General features: G+C 46.4%; 1 protein-coding gene across 2 annotated transcripts in view; it reads left to right on the top strand.

Moving 5' to 3' along the window:
• LOC306914845 (thyroid hormone receptor alpha) overlaps positions 1-21,185 on the top strand; it is a 47,397-nt gene that overhangs the window by 9,106 nt on the left and 17,106 nt on the right. The window contains exons 1-4 of one of the 2 annotated variants that reach the window (XM_079492054.1): positions 4,102-4,235; positions 10,484-10,545; positions 16,797-16,897; positions 19,233-19,380. In XM_079492054.1, coding sequence (XP_079348180.1) covers positions 4,204-4,235; positions 10,484-10,545; positions 16,797-16,897; positions 19,233-19,380 — 343 coding nt within the window. In that variant the 5' untranslated portion in view covers positions 4,102-4,203. Of the gene's footprint in view, positions 1-4,101; positions 4,236-10,483; positions 10,546-16,796; positions 16,898-19,232; positions 19,381-21,185 lie in introns of those variants that run through there. The other variant, XM_079492053.1, reaches the window with a different exon arrangement.

Raw genomic sequence — 21,185 nt, 5'->3', positions numbered from 1 at the left:
ACACCGCGGTCGCTATGAGAACACATGAGAGAGTCGTGCCTCTCTGTGTGCATACATGTATGTGTGTGTGTGCGCGCGCACGGGTGCATGTGGCTTCTTGCGGCTGATTTGTGTGTCTTTGAGTTAGAAGTGTGTGTGTGTGTGTGTGTGTGTGTGTGTGTGTGTGTGTGTGTGTGTGTGTGTGTGTGTGTGTGTGTGTGTGTGTGTGTGTGTGTGTGTGTGTGTGTGTGTTCACTAATTCAACATCTACGTGTCGTGCTCATGTCACCCTACACCTGCACGGATCAATATAATTGACCGAAGGTCTGTCAATGTCCTCTCAGTCAATTATTGTTCCCGGCATAATTACAATCCTCCCTCCCGTACTCACACAGCTTGCCCACATTCTCTCCACTGCTCTGACATTTGATCACACATTTATAAGCAAATTACAAGTTTACACATTGAAATTAACCACAACAAACAGTGGCTGCGACACATCCTGGCACGGATGCCGCATGCAGTCAGCCGTGAACAACTGCCAAGCATCCAGTACTAGCCAGAGGAGATATTCTTTAACGTGATCAAATCAGGTTCTTACAACTCGGTTATTTTGCGGCAAACCTACCTAATCTCTCAAAACAGATTATTTTTGCCGAATGCATGGGTTGGGTTCACATGATTGTAGCAAATCAAATATTTGTTCTGTATTGCATTCCAGAACCTTGCCCCTGACAAGGTTCTGTTTTTGCTACCGGCCACCTTGCCGGCGTGCGTCTAACTTAATTTTAGATTGTGAACGCAATCCTGCTGACTCTGTTTCTATGGTCTGTAGTTTGTGTTCCTGGAGGCTCAGAAATCTGAACACATTTGATTTGTTGATTTGACTCCACCATTAAACGCGCTCATTTTCAAGGCTTTCATTGTTTTTAGGGATGTCACGATCACGTTTTTTTGCTCCCGATCCGATTCCGATCATTTGATTTGATCTGTCAATGAAGCATACAGTTTAAGTCTCTCATTTTTCCCTATACACCAAATCTCTTTGAAGAAAACATTTCATCTGCCTGTACAAGCTTGCGACGCGTTATGAGCTTCTAGATCTGCTATTTTTTGCACAACTTTCGTCTAGTTCCGCTGAACGCTCTGACCGCTATTATTATGACATGACCCCAGGATAGGGTCTGAGCTGAACGCTCTGACCGCTATTATTTAATATGACATGACCCCAGGATAGGGTCTGAGCTGAACGCTCTGACCGCTATTATTATGACATGACCCCAGGATAGGGTCTGAGCTGAACGCTCTGACCGCTATTATTATGACATGACCCCAGGATAGGGTCTGAGCTGAACGCTCTGACCGCTATTATTATGACATGACCCCAGGATAGGGTCTGAGCTGAACGCTCTGACCGCTATTATTATGACATGACCCCAGGATAGGGTCTGAGCTGAACGCTCTGACCGCTATTATTATGACATGACCCCAGGATAGGGTCTGAGCTGAACGCTCTGACCGCTATTATTATGACATGACCCCAGGATAGGGTCTGAGCTGAACGCTCTGACCGCTATTAAGGATAGGGTCTGAGCTGAACACTCTGACCGCTATTATTATGACATGACCCCAGGATAGGGTCTGAGCTGAACGCTCTGACCGCTATTATTATGACATGACCCCAGGATAGGGTCTGAGCTGAACGCTCTGACCGCTATTATTATGACATGACCCCAGGATAGGGTCTGAGCTGAACGCTCTGACCGCTATTATTATGACATGACCCCAGGATAGGGTCTGAGCTGAACGCTCTGACCGCTATTATTATGACATGACCCCAGGATAGGGTCTGAGCTGAACCCTCTGACCGCTATTATTATGACATGACCCCAGGATAGGGTCTGAGCTGAACGCTCTGACCGCTATTATTATGACATGACCCCAGGATAGGGTCTGAGCTGAACGCTCTGACCGCTATTATTATGACATGACCCCAGGATAGGGTCTGAGCTGAACGCTCTGACCGCTATTATTATGACATGACCCCAGGATAGGGTCTGAGCTGAACGCTCTGACCGCTATTATTATGACATGACCCCAGGATAGGGTCTGAGCTGAACACTCTGACCGCTATTATTATGACATGACCCCAGGATAGGGTCTGAGCTGAACGCTCTGACCGCTACTATTATGACATGACCCCAGGATAGGGTCTGAGCTGAACGCTCTGACCGCTACTATTATGACATGACCCCAGGATAGGGTCTGAGCTGAACACTCTGACCGCTATTATTATGACATGACCCCAGGATAGGGTCTGAGCTGAACGCTCTGACCGCTATTATTATGACATGACCCCAGGATAGGGTCTGAGCTGCCGGAGGTGTCGATGGATGTACTTAAAATAATGGTCTTTCCACGTATCGCATGTACTCGTATATGTGTGTGTGGCACATTGGACATGGGCTAAACCTCCATGCCTCGCATGGCTAACATTCAGGATGTCATGCCTGCACTGTCCGCGCCGTCCACTCTCACACTGCTAAAGCTCCACCGAAAATAGTAGCTGTCATCCAAGACCAGCTCGTCGGCCCGCCGGGGGTCACGTTCAAGAACACTCAGCCACGACGAACACAAGCCTGAACTAATCGCGGGGGTGGGTGGGTGGTTGGCGGGGGGTGTTCGTCAAGGCAAACTCTGCTCGTTTTGATCTCAATCTTGTTTTTTGCTCGCAATAATCATTTTGACTATAACCTTCCTAGGCAAACAAAACAAAACCCCTCGTGCTTGAAATTATATTATGCAAATACATAATAGCCCTGCCATGTGGGAATTTGCCTGTTAATTTACATGGCATTGATTTATTTGAGTCCTGGGTTAAAGCCATTGTCAAAAATGTTGCAAACGTAAAGACTTGTGTCGGCGACATGCAAAATCAAAATGTGGTGAAAGTGCATTAGCCTACTGTTGCAGAGGAATTCCAGAGTCATGGGGCTTGTGGGTTAGTGTGCCCTCTAGTATGTTTTGCTAGAGGGAGTTGGCTAGCTTTCATCCAGTGGCATGCTTCCCCCCTCCTAGCGTAGCCTGTAATTTACACAATAGTGGGACAAGGCGAGGGAACAAAGTGGCCATTAGCTCATGGGGACGTATGGGACGGGATGGGACGGCCCCAGCTGTAGCCCTATACACTGTCAAATCCTCCACGCTAACAGAGCTCAGAGGGTGCAGAAAGGGACCCAGAATGGACCATTTGTGTCCTCCGCCCATACACACTCTCAGGGTTAACACTGAGGGTTTTACTGTGTAGCATGTGTGTCCAAACAATAGGCTACTGTGGTGCTCTAAACATAGGATAGGGGCCTTGCTCAGTGGTTGCTCTCGATATATTTCCCTGGACTATTTAGGGCTCATTTGAATTGTTATTTCTGTTTCTGGATTGCACACTTCAAAGCAGCGCGTCGGCAGGTTTTTAATTTTAGCCTCTGTGTTTTTTTTGTGTTAATTTGCCAGCTTATCCGCAAGGACATTTTGTACTGGTGCTGACTCCTGTTTTGGATCGCCGGCGGTGGCTCCGCTGACTACCCCACCGTTCACTATGTGGTACTTGCAAAAGCTATGCTCTTTGCTATCATTTACAGTCACGTAGCCATGGCCTTATTAAATCCTATACCGTGTTAAAAATAGCACTGAGTCCCATATACAGCAGGCTTCTGTAACTTGCCAGCCTGGCAGTTACCTGTTAAGTCGACATGTCAAGCATAACATGTCAGTCACGCTGAAAAAAAAAACTATTGTCGAGAAGAAAAAGTCACAGGTGGAAAGGCTGGCCGCGGTCCAATCAGGACGGGCTGGGCGGGGATAACAGGAGAGTGCAAGAGGCCCGCAGACAGTATAGTAGTATTCAGTAGAGAGAAGGACAGGCGGAGAGAGAGAGAGAGAGAGAGCGCAAGGGCAGGAGGAGGAGGGTGTGTAATTGTGTATGTAATGTATGTCTGTGTGTGTGTGTGTGTATGAGTGTGAGTGTGTGAGTGTGTGCGGGTCCCTAGCCAGGGAGCTAAACTTAGCACTGCTGGCAGAGGTGTCAGTGTACAGTAGGCTCAGAGACAGAGATAGAGACAGACATCCACAGAGAGGGAGAGGCTGGATGTGTGCGTGCCGCTGTTCGGCAGCCAAACACTCCGCTATTAGGACCGCAACTACGACTACTTCTGCTGCTCCTCCACCATGCATATTCTGCACTCGCACTGCGTCATCAGGTCAGGGTGAAATCATATTTCACTGTTAAAGAATGTCATATATATATCACTTGTTACTGTGTGTCTCTTGCACGCTCTGCAAGTATAGTAGCCCGACTCGTTTGCCTGTTCCTCCACACACACTCGCAGTGTTCCAAGCGTAGAGTTATGCTCCTCTCTCGGGGTGTCTTCTGTTTTCTTGCGTGGGACTGTCTGTGGCTACATCTGTTTCTTTTTATCAGTATGTGTTGTTTATGTCCATGGGTGCTTTACGTTGCGCTTAAAGCAGAGTCAGTGCATGGTGGCGGTGGTGCAACAGGCAGGACTTTGCACACTCAACAGAAAGTATGTCGCAATACATCCAGTGTCAGTTTACAGGCTGAAAATTCAAAAGAGCCTGAGACTTGCCCCGGCTCGTAAACGTCAAAAAGTGAGAATGCCGTGTTTTCGTCTATGAACTTGTCTTCTCTGCACGGCATGGCAGCACGCCCCCCCCCCCCCCCCCCCCCCCCCGTTGATGTGGTCCAATTTAAAATCCTGCCAGGCTGTGACGCCTTCTTACATAAGCATGCAAAGTCTAACAGAGTGGGCTGTGGGGTTGTGTTGTTTTGTGTTTTGTTTGGGTTTTTTTCCTCCACACTACTTCAACATTTCATGTAGTACAAGAGGTGGATTGCTTAATTTTCTTGCCACTGCACGTGCACAAACTCCACAACAAATGCAGCATGCCAGCGAGGGTTCGTGTTTTTATTAGACCTTTCCTTTTTCTTCCCCCAGCAGCTCTCTCCTGCGGGTGAAATGCTATTTGACTTACCTAAACTCTCAGGTCTTGTACAGTAATCTCTCAAGCAGAGCAAGAGAAATTATTCATGTTCTCTTTGAGATGAAGATGCAAAATGGTCTCACTCACTCTCTCCTGTCTCTCAATGTGTGTGTGTGTGTGTGTGTGTGTGTGTGTGTGTGTGTGTGTGTGTGTGTGTGTGTGTGTGTGTGTGTGTGTGTGTGTGTGTGTGTGTGTGTGTGTGTGTGTGTGTGTGTGTGTGTGTGTGTGTGTGTGTGGATATCCTTCGCTCTCTTTGACTGTGATTGATGAAAGGAAAATAGTCAAATACCTTTCAAAAGATCTTCATTAACTCACAGCTATTTGAGGGTTGATTCATTGCATCATGTATGCGTGTGTGCATGCATGCGTGCATATGTAGATGTGTACGTACATGCGTGTATGTGTGTGTGCAGACTTTACTCTTCCTATCTATCACCAGTGTGTTCACCATGGGCCATAATGCCTGCATGAGTAGGACGCTCCCGGCGTCTGACGAACTCATTCGCCTCGGCGGCCCGGGGTCGGGACACCAGGGTGTCGTGAGGTGATAGGTGACGAGGAGGGGGGAGGGGCAGGGAAGGAGGAAACAAAGTAGTGAGGGAGGACAGGAGCAAGAAGACCTGTGTGTATGGGGCTTCAACATGGGTGTCAACCTGTCAGTTAGCTGACAGGCTGGCGGTGTTGCCCCCAGCGATGGTGCATGGATGGCTCTGTTTGATGAGCAGAGAGAGAGAGAGAGAGACAGTTGCCTTATTTGTCTATACCGTATTTTTCCTGGCAGCGTGCCAGCATCTCCACCCTGTCATTCTGCCCTGGCAGCTTCTTTTCAGATGCTTCCTCTTTCAGTAAGCCCCGTGCACCAACAGCAACGTGCACTTTTTGTCCATGAAAATGAAAAACAAACAAAGAAAAGAAATGCAGCGTGTCAATCGGTTTTCACTGCCGCGTGTTTTTTCTATCCATTATGTGCTGTTGAAGTAACAGAAAGGACGGCCTTGCCCAAGTGCACGCTGTGTGTGCCTGGTCGCTGTCGCCCGCTGTGTGTGCATGGTCGCTGTCGCCCGCTGTCCACCTTCGGTGGATCCAGTCTGATTGATGCCAAATGTTCGCGTTCAACAATTTCTGATGTCTTGAGCGATATTTTGTATAATAATAATTTAAACTACAATATATATACATTTAACTTTAATTAAGTAAATATGAAACACATGATCTGAACCTCTTTTATTTAGGCCCTAGAAGTTTCAGAGCTACAGTACAAGCCAAAATGGAAACGGCAGCTTGAAAGTGTTTAAAAATCACGACACATCAGCTGCATATATATATATTTTTTTTAAGATATTTTTTTGGCTTTGTAGTCTGACAGGAAATGGGGAGAGAGATGGGGGGGGGGGAAGACACACGGCAAAGGCCGTCGGGATCGGGAGTCGAACCCGCGGCACGCCATCAGGCTGGCTCAGCAGCCTATAGGTGCCCAGACGGTTGAGCTAACCGTCCGGGCCTCATCAGCTGCATAATTGGCCGATACTACTGCTGTTATATATATTCTTTCAGAGCAAACGTTTTTAACTCAAATCCTTTGACATGAAAATGTTTGAGAATGGCTGACAGAAACATACTGTAGGTTTTTCAGAAAGCTCTCAGGATTTAGAAGACATATTTTTTAGAATGGTCCTCAGGTCTAAATGGGTTAACCCATTTTGGGCGGGAACCCCTTTTGGTGTTAGCATTATGTTATGCTTTAGCTATTGAAAAATAGCAGATCTACAAGCTCATACTACGAGCTTGTAGGTCTGCTATTTTTGAAAAATCGAAGGACGACTGACATAGAAACATTGCTTTTTCAGAAAACTGTCAGGATGTAGAAGACATTTTTAGAATCTGATCTCAGGTCAAAATGGGTTTGCAGGTGCCCTCTTTAGGTCTAAATGTCAAGTCACCACCCGTCTCCCACCACGTCTGTCTAGTATGGGTCCTTTTTGCCCTGGGTCGGGCAAATCCCAAAACAAAACACACGAGATCGACATGGAGACTTGAAAAACAGTACAGTAGTGACAGCAGCAGAGCTCTTTCTCTTGAACAGGGCTTCATTATGCAGCTCACAATCCCACTGATGCGTTCTCAAAAGGGCAAAGGCGAGCTTAAGAACAAGTCCGTGTTGCAGACTTGCAGTTGGAGCCAGCACGCATGCAGTTGGCATTTTGGGTCCAATATCTTTAACTGCCAAATTGAGCAGGTAATTATATCCTCTCAGGGCACATGTACTGTAGCTTGCCAGCAAGACATAGAAAGTATGCTCCGTTATGAGGTGAAGTGGGTGGTGCTCCCCTGGGTCATTTAGAAGTATTAATGAGGCCAGACATAATATTACATTGTTTAATCAATGAAAGTCCTCCCTGGAGAAAAACAGCTCTGTAGCATCTGTTCATCATGCCTTTTAAAAACAATGCAATTTGCTGCAGAACCACTGCTGGATGGAGAGAAAAAAGAGGTCCGCTTTACAGAAAATGAGAAAACTGGTTAGCATTGACATTTCATTTCAGGCATTTTACAATGTATTTCCAATAGCTTTTCTTGGTCCCAAGATCATGAGAAACAGTCTACTGTGTGTGAAGAGAGCAACGCCAATGTCAATTACAAGTTTAAGAGAACATATTGGCTTTTAACAGGACATTGACAGACCTGCTGTTGGTGTTTACTCCCTAGAGATACGAGTCGACTTTGACATGTAACGTTTTCAACATTATTCATTTAGGCAGGCCTATTACGAAGACATTGTTATTAACAGCAATAGGAGGTTGTTACAGCTCATGGGGGAGGCCAACGCACAGCGCACATGCAGTCACATACCTGCTAGCGACCCAGTGTTATCGCAAATTGTTGTTCTGTCGGCCACTGCGATTCCGTGCCTTGCTGGCTTACTCAAGTGCAATGGGCTATATGTCATATACAGTATCTACAAGCTCATAACCTCATAGCGCGCCACCGAGTGGCGCGCTACGAGCTTGTAGGTCTGCTATTTTTGAAAAATCAAAGAACGACTGACATAGAAACATAGCTTTTTCAGAAAACTGTCAGGATGTAGAAGACATTTTTAGAATCTGATCTCAGGTCAAAATGGGCTAATAAAGGCTCTGTTCCATTCTGGTCCAACAGAGTCAGGGTGCTGCTATTGTGCGTGTTGGCTCACTTGAAACACTTTGCCACACCAGTGGGTCTCAAACTCAAAGTGTCCTTCAGTGGGTTCCACATGGCACCATGGGTGTGTAACTCTGAGCGTGTACAAATGGAACCCAATGGACCCTTACGGATCCCCATTTGGGTTCCATTTGTACACTCTCACGTCCTTGAAATTAATGTTTGAGAACCACTGCACACTAAATGGAACAGAGCCTTAATTAGTATAATCAGCAACACCTGTGAAGGAAGTAGGGAAGCGGCCTGGAAGTAGGAAAAGTTATTCCGTGTGCATATATAGCTCATTTCGCCGTGCCTGGCAGTGAAGGGGTAGCTAGCGGGGTTGTTAGTTGTTGATTTCCTTGCACTCATATCGCAAGATGCCACAGATCACACACACCCCCAGCAGCACCAGTCAGGGATTTTCGACCCAGGCACGTGCATATCTGTATAAGCCTGTTTAAGCCGTCAAACGGCTGGGCTCCGGAGGAGAAGAACCACTGCTTTTCGCCTGTAATTGCCCGATTCCCGAGCGAAGGACACCCCCCCCCCCCCACCTTGCTTACTGAGCAAATGCAACCTATAGCCCTGTGCATTCTATCTCGGCAGAGCATGCCCATGTTTTATTGATGGCGCCATAATGGAGTGCAGTCTGAGCGGCGGCATTAAACCATTCAGGGCGGAACCCCCTCTTTTGGTGTTTTTTAAGCATTACGTTACGCTTTAGCTATTGGAAAATAGCAGATCTACAAGCTCGTAGCACGGCACCGAGTGCCACGCTACACGAGCTTGTAGATCTGCTACAGCGAACGTTTTTAACTCAAATCTTTGCTTCTGGAGGGGTCCCTAGAACAAAATATTTTCAGACGGGGGTCGGCGGCCAAATTCATATAATTCTTGGGGTGCTTGACATGAAAAACCTTGAGAACCACTGACATAGAAACATAAGGTTTATCAGAACACTATCAGGATTTAGAAGGCATTTGTAGAATGGTCCTGGGGTTTAAATGGGTTAAAGAGCTGGGGGCCGATCAGCAGCGTCTGAGAGTACGGAGCAGCACGGCCCAGGGGAGTCTGCACACAATCCTCCCGTATAGCGCTCTAATAGACAACACTCTCTCCCTCACACCGCCAGGGGAGTCTGCACACAATCCTCCCGTATAGCGCCCTAATAGACAACACTCTCTCCCTCACACCGCCAGGGGAGTCTGCACACAATCCTCCCGTATAGCGCCCTAATAGACAACACTCTCTCCCTCACACCGCCAGGGGAGTCTGCACACAATCCTCCCGTATAGCGCTCTAATAGACAACACTCTCTCCCTCACACCACCAGGGGAGTCTGCACACAATCCTCCCGTATAGCGCTCTAATAGACAACACTCTCTCCCTCACACCGCCAGGGGAATCTGCACACAATCCTCCCGTATAGCGCTCTAATAGACAACACTCTCTCCCTCACACCGCCAGGGGAATCTGCACACAATCCTCCCGTATAGCGCTCTAATAGACAACACTCTCTCCCTCACACCGCCAGGGGAGTCTGCACACAATCCTCCCGTATAGCGCTCTAATAGACAACACTCTCTCCCTCACACCACCAGGGGAATCTGCACACAATCCTCCCGTATAGCGCTCTAATAGACAACACTCTCTCCCTCACACCACCAGGGGAGTCTGCACACAATCCTCCCGTATAGCGCTCTAATAGACAACACTCTCTCCCTCACACCGCCAGGGGAGTCTGCACACAATCCTCCCGTATAGCGCTCTAATAGACAACACTCTCTCCCTCACACCGTCAGGCCTCTATCTGTCTCTGCCCTCCTTCTCTCTCTCTCCATCCACTGTACTCTCATGCTTCCCAGTGGGGAACAGGCGGTCAAGCCAAGAGCACCTCTCTGGGCTCTGCACACCTCTCCCCCGTGTGTGTGCGTGTGTGTGTGTGTGTGTGTGTGTGTGTGTGTGCGTGCGTGCGTGCGTGCGGGCTTCAATTTGGCAGAGCGAGAGCGAGAGAAAAAGAAAGGCAGTGGTTGAAGCCAAGCACCTACACTATACTGTATGTCACCCGTGTCACTTACTCTGTGTGTGTGTGTGTGTGTGTGTGTGTGTGTGTGTGTGTGTGTGTGTGTGTGTGTGTGTGTGTGTGTGTGTGTGTGTGTGTGTGTGTGTGTGTGTGCGTGTGTGCGTGCGCGAGCATGCGCGTAGTCCATTCACTAATTATTTTTCTTTCTTCCTGTCTCCTCTCTCTCTCTCTCTCTCTTCTCAGGTGGCTCGATGGCCCGAAGAGGAAGAGGAAGAACAGCCAGTGTTCGGTGAAGAGTGTTACTGGTGAGCACCTGATTCCTCCAAGCACTTTCTATTGAGAGAGAGAGAGAGAGAGAGAGAGAGAGAGAGAGAGAGAGAGAGAGAGAGACACTCTATGCTCCACACGTCTCTAAAGTGGCCACTACAAACCAAAACAAAAGCCCCTTCCATTCCACCTGAAGTGTTCAGGATGGCAAAGGGTTTAATAGATCACAGCCTTTTATACTGCGGGCGAGTGTCTCCATTTGAAGAACGATTTCCACTTCCCACGCAGAGCCGACGCGACCTCGCTTGTACTGTACCATTATATCGGCTATTTGTTCCGTTTGCACATCAGAGCAATGTGTCCTTTTACACATTCAGCACGCATGTTCTCTGGTTACAAGACGGGACATTCAGTAGATGACATACTGTACAGACAGTATGTGGTACAGTTACAATATGCTATGAATATACACTTATACGTATCATTCCACACAGATGTCTGGGTTACATAACGTATTCGGTCCTTGCGGCATTAATTCCCACACTACACTGTGACTACAATCTGGAATTGTTCCATTTCTACAAACTGCTCCTTCCATTGTGACTCCATTCCATTGTGTTAAGTGTATTGATATAAGTACATGTACAGTGCACGTACCATATTGGCAACTGACCTGACCAGATAAAGTGCCCCTCCATTATTTTTATTTAGTAATGTTTCAGCTGTTTAATGTTTTCCAGTGCCAAAGTGTGTAATAATACATTGACTCCAGAAGCACTATTTACCATTTTCGAAAAAGAAGTGCATTTTGAATGCTACATTTAAGAGTTTAAGCTCCTCTTGAAAAAGGCATTTGACTAAAAGTGAGTTTGTTTTTCCCAATCTCATTGACTGGAGGGAAGGTCGCGCTGCGACTGCCTATAGAGATGGTTGTCGAATGTCCTCAATGTTAATGTGTCCACTTGTAACTCAGAGAGTGTATACAGATGTAACCAAAATGCACTTACTGTTAGTTTATACAGGTGTTAGGAGGTGTGTAAACCAGTGGTTCTCAACCCTTTCTGGATCAGGGCCCACTTGAAAAGCGTTCATCTGACCACTTAACACAGCAGCCGTGTTATGGGTACATTTTGGGTGGGTGCATTTTAAGAGCATGTTTATTAAGTTCCTAGTCATTGGTATCACAAAGAAAACACAATTTCCCCTATAGGTTTTAAAGACAAAATACCATGATTATTATTTTTTAATTATATTATATTATTGTTTTTTAAAGGTAGTTATATTATCATTAAAATCGTAGTGTTTTGCCAATTATTTGGGGACCCACTTGACAACTCCCTGTCACTTTCTGTTCTCATCAGCCCAGTGCGCCTGGTTGCCATAGCAGCGTGTTGTACACATGCACGTGCACAAACCACCACCCTATATGCGTGTTGTACACATGCACGTGCACAAACCACCCTATATGTGGCTCGCTGAGAAAATCACGAGGGGAACGGAAAGTAAATGTTGTCTTTCGTGGCGTGTTGTGAGCTAGTAGATCTTCAGGACGGGAACCCCTTTTGGTGTTTTTTTTTTTTTTTTATAATGTTTTTTTTTTGGCTTTAGTAAGGGAGAGAGATGGGGGGGTGACATGCAGTGAGGGCCGTCGGGATCGGGAGTCGAGCCCACGGCACACTGCCAGGCACACTGCCAGACTTGGACTACCGGCCAAGGTGCCTGGACCGCTGAGCCACAGCCCAGGTTTTAAGCATTATGTTATACGTTAGCTATGTGCCGCACTACGAGCTATTTTTGAAAAATATTGAAAACGTGCAAATTCTTTAACATATATTATTTCACAGTGAACATTTTTTTATTCAAATCTTTGCTTCTGGGATGTCCCTGAAACAACATATTTTGAGATGGGGGTCGGCGGCCAATTACATATATTTTTTAGGGTTCGTGAATCGTGACATGAAATGTTTGAGAACAACTGATATACTGTAGAAACATAGGTTTTTCAGAAAACTGTCATGATTTAGAAGACATTTTTGGAATCGGCCAGAAGCATAAATGGGGCTTTCGCTGCCACTCCCGCTCAGTTTGTGAACGCAGCGCGGGACCGGACTCACGCCGTCACCTTGTTTACATTGTGCTCCGCCGTGTGCAACCCGAGCAGAACGAGGCGACGTAGCGCACAGCCTTTCATCGGCAAACCAATGTCTTCCGCTCCGCTCGCTTTCTGACTGACAACTCCTAAATCCCACGAGCGAAGACATTTTAAACAGACGGTGGGTTGAGAGAGAGAGAGAGAGGGAGAAAGAGAAAGAGAGAGAGGGAGAGAGAGAGAGAGAGAGAGAGAGAGAGAGAGAGAGAGAGAGAGAGAGAGAGAGAGAGAGAGAGAGAGAGAGAGAGAGAGAGAGAGAGAAGAGAGTAGAGAGTAGAGAGTAGAGAGTAGAGAGTAGAGAGTAGAGAGTAGAGAGTAGAGGGAGAGAGGGAGAGAGAGAGAGAGAGAGAGGGAGAGAGGGAGAGAGAGAGAGAGAGAGAGACAGCAGCCGGAAGAACTGAGACGAGAAACCATTGAAGGCGCCACTAGTGGTGTGCTCGGCAGTGGGTAGCATCTGTGGGGTGAAACGTATCCGTTCACAATAATGCATCTGTCATCGTGCAGCCAGCCAGTGATGGAGCTAACCAGTCAGAAAGCCCCAAAATGTACACCCACCCCCCATTCCCAGCATGCTCTCTGCCTTCCTGCATGCTCGCTCGCCCGCCGTAGCTAGAAGCTTATACGCTCGCTGCTACTCTACATTTGAGATGTGGAAAAATATGCCTGTCTCGGTCGCTGTCATGGAGGTATTACATATGAGCCCACTTACCTTGACCTTAATGATGTCATTAGGTATATATATCCTTCCAGTAGGACTGCCTGGGCTGGTTTTTGAAGCCCTTTCTCATCGGATTGCATTTAAACTATCTCACGGGTTGCTTTTCTTCTGCTTACTTGACTTGGCCCTATACTTCCATTTTCACAGCCACATCATTTTCTGAGGCTTATTGCTATGGATACTATTACCAATGCAATAACAAGGGAATTGACCCTAAACCCCCAAATTAGACCAGTTTCTAAAAGTGTGCCAGGACTTATAAACATGATGGGAGGAAAAAGCTTTGAATTTAAACCTTTCCTGAGAATCAGGAAGTATCATTAATAAATGTATTACCCTCAGTCAAACATGTAGGCTACAAACAATAAATAAAATGTGCATTACGACATGGGGCCTGGGAAAGTGTGGAGCCGGTTGAATGGAAAATGTGTAGGGCCCTGACAGACGGTCCAGCGCGGTCTGGTAATGGGAGTTGGCATCTTGGCAGACCTTTGGCACTCACTGGCAGTCATGCATGGGAGGAGCACAGTGGTCCATGGGCACACAAAGAGCTTGTGTCTGACACTGGCCCTTTCAAACTCTTGCCCCCCCAAAAGCTATGGTGTGCAAAAAAAGTCAATTATTACCGTTTATTTTCATTCCGTTTTAAGTTGTGTTCAGTCCGCTTTGCACGTGTCTCATATCTCATGGTAAAAAAAAACCCAAAAAACTAAACAATGAATTGTATCTGATGAATTATGGCAAAGAAAATCAAATTTTCTTAATTCTCTGCTCTGAATCGGTGGCCTGATTGCTTGGCAGAGTCATTGATGGGAGGGTCCCAGGCCACATGCGAGAGAGAGAGAGAGAGGGCTACAGCCATATTGATTTTGGGCTCAGCTTCCCAACAACAGCCCCCACAGACTGGCACAGGATCAACCAGGCAAGGCAGCGTCTGGCCTGCCAGAGCCCCTGCCAGAGATGACATATATTACATCCACCATTCACCTCTTCCCTCATTTCTTCAGCCCCTCTTCTCGTCTGATGTCTTACCCTCCTCTCCTCTCCTCTCCTCTCCTCTCCTCTCCTCTCCTCTCCTCTCCTCTCCTCTCCTCTCCTCTCCTCTCCTCTCCTCTCCTCTCCTCCATCCTCCACCTCTGTTTGTAGTTGAGCCAAGGGCAGGGTCGAACCGACATTGCCAGGCAGGACTCATGTGGAACCGTTATCCCCTCACGCACGCGCACGGTCGCACGCACACGCGCAGGCATATGCTTGAAATCACAGACAAGCAAAACAAACATAATGATATAACATATAGGACATACGTGTGTGGATAAATGTGTACACACAGAGACTCACACTAATGTACTTGCAGGTAAATGCATTATAGACATGTACTGTACACTCTGTCTACAGTTTCCCCCCCTGCCATCCCTTGAGTGTCCAAAGATGTGCCCGACGTGGCTGTCCATGTGTTTGTGTGGGCATGCACTTTGTGTATTTTTGTGCAAGCGTGCATTGCAGCGTCTCCTCCCTCTGCCCGTTTCCCATGCTATATATTACAGTAAATGGCTGGCAATGAGCTATTTCCTGTGTCTCTGCGCTCACTCGGGCTCACTCCGTCCTCCTCTCTTGTCCGCATCGGAAAAAGAACAGGCTGTCCTATTCCCGAGGCATGAGGGGAAAAAACGAGAGAAAAAGACTGAGGGAGAGAGGGAAAAGAGAGAGAAGACAGTCAGAGGGAATGCAGGAAGAGATGGAAAGAGAGGAGGAGAGAGACGTGCTATAGATGGAGAGCACTGTGAGAGAGAGAGAGAGAGAGAGAGAGAGAGAGAGAGAGAGAGAGAGAGAGAGAGAGAGAGAGAGAAGGCGGAGTAGAGAGACGAGCATCAGAGAGATATTTACAGAGACACGTTTCGGGATGCTCTCCTCAAACCGTGCACACCTTGTTGTTATGCCACACCGCAGCATGCTGGAATTGAAACGAGACGTGAGAACAACCCCAGAGTGGACATTTGCAGTCGTGTTTTAGATGCAACGGTCAAGTGGTTCATAACATCAATTCCAATCAAGCGTATTGAATTATTGGACTGAATTGAGCGGCGAGAGAAGCTTGTCGAAAAATTCTATGCTGTTTCACCAAACAGCATAATTAATCTGCCTCTTTTTTTTTACTCTTTTCATCTCGTCTTTCTTCTTTCCACTCTAGCCCTCACTTTTTTGTTAACTTCCTGCTTTTCTTTGCTTTCATGTAGGCGGCAAAATAAACTCTCTCTTTTAATGTGAGGAAATGTTGCGTATACGTACGGCCGTACGCCACCGCAGACTTCATTGGCTCTCCCCTGGTCCAAACATAACACCAGAAGTGGGATGCGGGAAGTGGAGGTTCTGCAGTTTCTGTCGGGCTCGTGGAGCGGAGATGCAGAGCATAAATTGCTAGATACGTTCCTCACATCAGTATCCCCCACGCGTTCTTTGTCGCAAATGCATCGCAATCTTTCCAAACGCAGTCCCTTTCCTCTTGACGTGCAGGTCCCCCTCGGGCTCGGTTCAGTTGATCTCTTTGACGCGTCCGAACCGTTTCCGACTCGTTTTCCATTCAGTTCACACTTCCATTCTGTTCAGAGCGCTCCAATTCAGCATGCAGTTCACGTCAGTCCGTCGCAGTCGCCTCCTGTGCCATTCCCTTGAATTCCCCCCTTTCCCCCTCATTGACATTGAGTTGACTTTGACCCTCGTTCCCATGTGGACTTTTAAGAAGAACAACAATGATGATGGAAGGATTAAGCGTGCACTTTCTGATAAAATAAAAACCCAGAAATATGGCTTTACAAAGGGGCGGTCACGGACAACGGGCGCATGTTATTTGAATGAGGCAACGGCCTGTCCTCACTTCCATGTGATGAATGTCCCCAGGGCACACATCATGGGGCCTCTTTATGTATGGAACGTGTCTGTGTGTGTGTGTGTGTGTCTGTGTGTGTGCGTGCGTGCGTGCGTGCGTGCGTGCGTGCGTGCGTGCGTGCGTGCGTGCGTGCGTGCGTGCGTGCGTGCGTGCGTGCGTGCGTGCGTGTTTTAGTGACACTGCAAGCTGGTTGTGATGATGATCTCAGTGCAGTCTTTCTCTTGCTAAATGTTGAGAATGTTGATTGGTTTCATCTAATGTATTTATCTGTTCAGATGTGATCTGAAACGAATTCAGATTAATTCTGCACGTAACGCGCACACAAGTGTGTGTGTGTGTGTGTGTGTGTGTGTGTGTGTGTGTGTGTGTGTGTGTGTGTGTGTGTGTGTGTGTGTGTGTGTGTGTGTGTGTGTGTGTGTGTGTGTGTGTGTGCGCGCGCGCGAGAGAGTAAGATACAAAGAGGACAAAGTGACTGATATAGAATATACATAGCTTTATGCCAATTATTAAGATCTCTCTCTCTCTCTCCCTCCCTTAGGGTACATCCCCAGCTACTTGGAGAAGGATGAGCCTTGTGTGGTGTGCGGGGACAAGGCCACAGGCTACCACTACCGCTGTATTACCTGTGAGGGCTGCAAGGTGAGGCCGTACAACACATGCACACATCACAGACACATTCTGTACAACACATGCACATATCACCAACGTAACATGCACACATCACCGACGCATTCTGTACAACACATGCACACATCACTTATTTTTGTGTGTAAACGAACGCCCTACTTGATCATTCTACGGCGTCACACAAAAACATCAAAAGTAGCAGATCTTAAAGCTCGAAAACGTGCCGCTACAAAGGCAAAATGCTGTATGTACGTACTGTATGTATGTTGCCATTTTCCCCTCCAGAGCACGCATGCTCGCGTGCAGTGCACACACAAACTTGGATATACACACATGTATGGACATGAAATCCATCCACAAATACTACGTGTGTATTTACATATGCATAGCAATATACAAATACGCCACGACATGCATGCATGGATTCATACATAAACATTCACAGGGACATAATTTAGCACTTGTATAAATACGAGTACATATATGTACTGTATATATATATATGGAAGAATGCCCACTCATTGCCCGTGACTACACAGACATAGTACACAGAGACATGTTATGCACACAAGGACATCCATTCACATGTGTGTGTGCATGAACATTCATATGCATAGACACACCACATAAATAATGTCTCCCACAGAGAGCCGTGATCACACAATGACGCTTCTTTGATCACTTTATTTACACACACACACATGCAAATAGTGTACACGCAAAACACACAAACATACGTGGACCAAAGTGTGTGGTCTGACCACACACAAAAACATTATGCGCAGGGACGTATACTGCACATGTATGTGGACAAACATGGTGGCGCACACATGCACAAACATGCGGCTGACTTGTGTGATGTTTTGACAGCTATTGTCTTCCCGTCGCGTCGCACTGAGCCGGTTCAATGGGTTCCCTAGGAATGGCGCTGTGCATGATAGCATCAGAGAGACGCCTAAAATCTACAAATGTAATGGGAATTTTGTTGCCATCGCGCTCTGTATTCATATGAGTTCTCTGTCAAAGCCATACAACCATTCTCTTTACGCCAACGTTTTTTTTCCCGACTCCTCCTCCGCCCTCTCTCTGTCTATTTCTCTTCCTCTCTCCCTCTGTATCTGCTTTGACTGTGATTTTTTGTTTTGTCTTTTTTGTTTGCTTTTTGACATTTGCACATCATCGCCTGTGTTCAGTGAGCGCTCGCACGCAAACAAATGCCCCAAAATAAAGCTTGCATGTGAATACTGAAACGCACGCAGTCACAGGCAGCATGAATAAATTCGTATACACCATGGACCCGTAGAGACACACACACACACACACACACACACACACACACACACACACACACACACACACACACACACACACACAGTGAGCAGCCTCTGGCGTGACAGCCAGCGAGGCATCGAACATCAAATAAGAGATTGAGTTTGGAGATGACATTTTTATGAGGTAAACATCAACAGGAGTTTATAAAGCCTCCGTGTCTGTCTGACTGTCTCTACTGTATCTCTGCCTTTGCATCTGTCTGACTGTATAAATCACCGCTGCCTGTCGAGCACCAACCTTCTATCTCCATATTTCAACTTTAGTTCTGCTGTAAGCGAATGCCTTACTTCTAGATACAAGAGTGACTCACAAAAGTAGTGAAACAATAATATCGACAAGCTCACAACGCCTCGCGTCGCGATCTTAAATCTTTTTTTGAAACTGTTTCTGACATACTAGGTTTCCCGACAGCAACCATATATAGATCAGTGGCTCGCCAACGTTTTGGCCTGTGACCCAAAAGGGACATTTGGTGTCTCCCTGGAACCCAAACTAATGAAAACTTCTCTATTCTCACTACTTCTTAAACATTCGTTTTTTACTAATTTATGGAATTTCTTAGATTTGTCATTGATTTCTTCATGAACTTACTGAAAAAAATAACTGAATTATGGTTTTAATTCATGGAAATTTTAGCTTTTTTTTTTTTTTGCAAATGTTTTAAAATTAGTAATAGTTAAAAACAAGATGTAGGAAACAAAAGCAAAAAATAAAGGGACCCATAAAAACTGGTCCACGATCCAACCTTCCAACCCATTGTTTGAGAAACAGTGACATTAACCCGTTTTGGGCGGGAACCCCTTTTGGTGTTAGCATTATGTTATGCTTTAACATAATGCCTACAAGCTTGTAGGTCTGCTATTTTTGAAAAATCAAAGAACGACTGACATAGAAACATAGCTTTTTCAGAAAACTGTCAGGATGTAGAAGACATTTTTAGAATCTGATCTCAGGTCAAAATGGGTGTTAATATGCGTGTTCATCTTTTTGTCCGTGTGTCCGTCCATCCGTCCAGGGCTTCTTCCGTCGTACGATCCAGAAGAACCTGCACCCCGCCTACTCCTGCAAGTACGATGGCTGCTGCATCATCGACAAGATCACCCGCAACCAGTGCCAGCTCTGTCGCTTCAAGAAGTGCATCGCCGTGGGCATGGCCATGGATCGTGAGTGACACACACACACGCAGATCTACACACAAGCATGCGCGCAACGACACACATACGTGCAGGCACATAAAGATGCAATTAAGGGCGCGCACTCTTCGCTCACTCACATGCGCACACACACACACACACACACACACACACACACACACACACACACACACACACACACGCACACACACACACACACACACACACACACACACACACACACACTCGATCTCGATCTAAATGCAAGCATGCTTATGAATGATAATGATCATAATCAGAAACACCATCACCACGGTAACGGCATTTACATTGCAGTTTCCTTGAGAAACCGCTCAGCAAGTTTGCCAGTCAACCTAATTGGCTATAACAATAATTATAACAATTATGTCGAAGTCAGCGGAATAGAATTATGAAACTGACCTGTAACGCGTAGCACTCACAAAGGTCCGCAAAGCCGCAATTTGCAACACTATTTTTATAATGGGATGAAATTAGATATGGTAAATGGTGCATTTATATAGCGCCTTTATCCAAGGCGCTTTACATAGATTGTGCATTACATTCACCCAGTCACACACACATTCATATACCGATGGCGGCAGAAACCATGCAAGGCAGCAACCAGCACATCAGGAGCAATTAGGGGTTCAGTGTCTTGCTCAAGGACACTTCGACACTAACTCTGGGGGAGCCCGTGTTCGAACTGGCAACCTTGTGGTTACCATCCAGCCACTCTACCCCTGAGCCACTGCCGCCCTAGAGGTGCAACACCAGCCATTGACAATCCATTCATCCAAACAGAAAAGTCTGATCTGCTTGTATAAAACGATTTAAAACGTATTAAACTCACCAACATTGCAGCTGTAAGGGAAGCTTGAATTGTCCTCTTTCAATATGCAAAGCGTTTGTTTTGTAAAAATCCACCGTATAAGGTTATGAGCTACTTTCTGTGCAGGTGTTCTAATTTGGAAGTGCTCGTTTTCATTAACGCATCATGCTGCTGCTTACTGCACATTTGAAACAGGTGGTACGCAGGGCCGTTCAGTGACTTCCCACGAGCGCTTCCAACACAGAATTTAGCAGAAAGTAGCTCATAACAATGTCTACGGTGGCTTTTTTATGAAACACACTCTTTGCAGATTGAAAGAGGATAATTCAAGCTTCCCTTACAGCTGCAATGTTGGTCAGTTTAACATCGATTAATCCAAGCAGATCAGACTTTTCTGTTTGGATGAATGGATTGTCAATGGCTGGTGTTGCAAATTGTGGCGAAAAAAGGGCCCATGTTTTTTTTTTTCCCAGTGCATGCCTGCACTACTACTGCTGCTACAAACTCCCATAGGAATGAATGTGAAGAAATGCTGCAGCAACGCTGCATGGTGGGGGTGTGGGAGGGGTAGCACCGTGTTCATTATGAAAACCTATTTTCTTTTAATCTCTGCATCTCTGCCCTCGACTTACCTCCTTTTTTTTCTTCCCTCTCCCTATAACGCTCTCCTCCAGCCGTAGTCTGAAAAACCACCTCTTCAGGCTCCATCTTAGCCCGCAGCACTTGCCATAGCACTTGCCCTAGCCTTGACGACCTTACAGGCGTATGCAAAGGCTCAATTTATGTAATTTAGATAGCATTTTATGTAGACATACAGTAGCACTCTATAGTGTACGCATTGTTTCATTGTACAGGTATTCCACTGTTAGACGAATATTAGGTTCTTAGTTTACGTATGAATCTTGCTTACTGTAAATCGCTCTGGATTAACCCATTTTGGGCGGGAACCCCTTTTGGTGTTTTAAACATTATGTTATAATTTAGC

The sequence above is a fragment of the Electrona antarctica genome, assembly GCF_951216825.1.
Source record: "Electrona antarctica genome assembly, chromosome: 22".
Lineage (NCBI taxonomy): Eukaryota > Metazoa > Chordata > Actinopteri > Myctophiformes > Myctophidae > Electrona > Electrona antarctica.
This window is presented reverse-complemented; position numbering and strand designations above follow the sequence as displayed.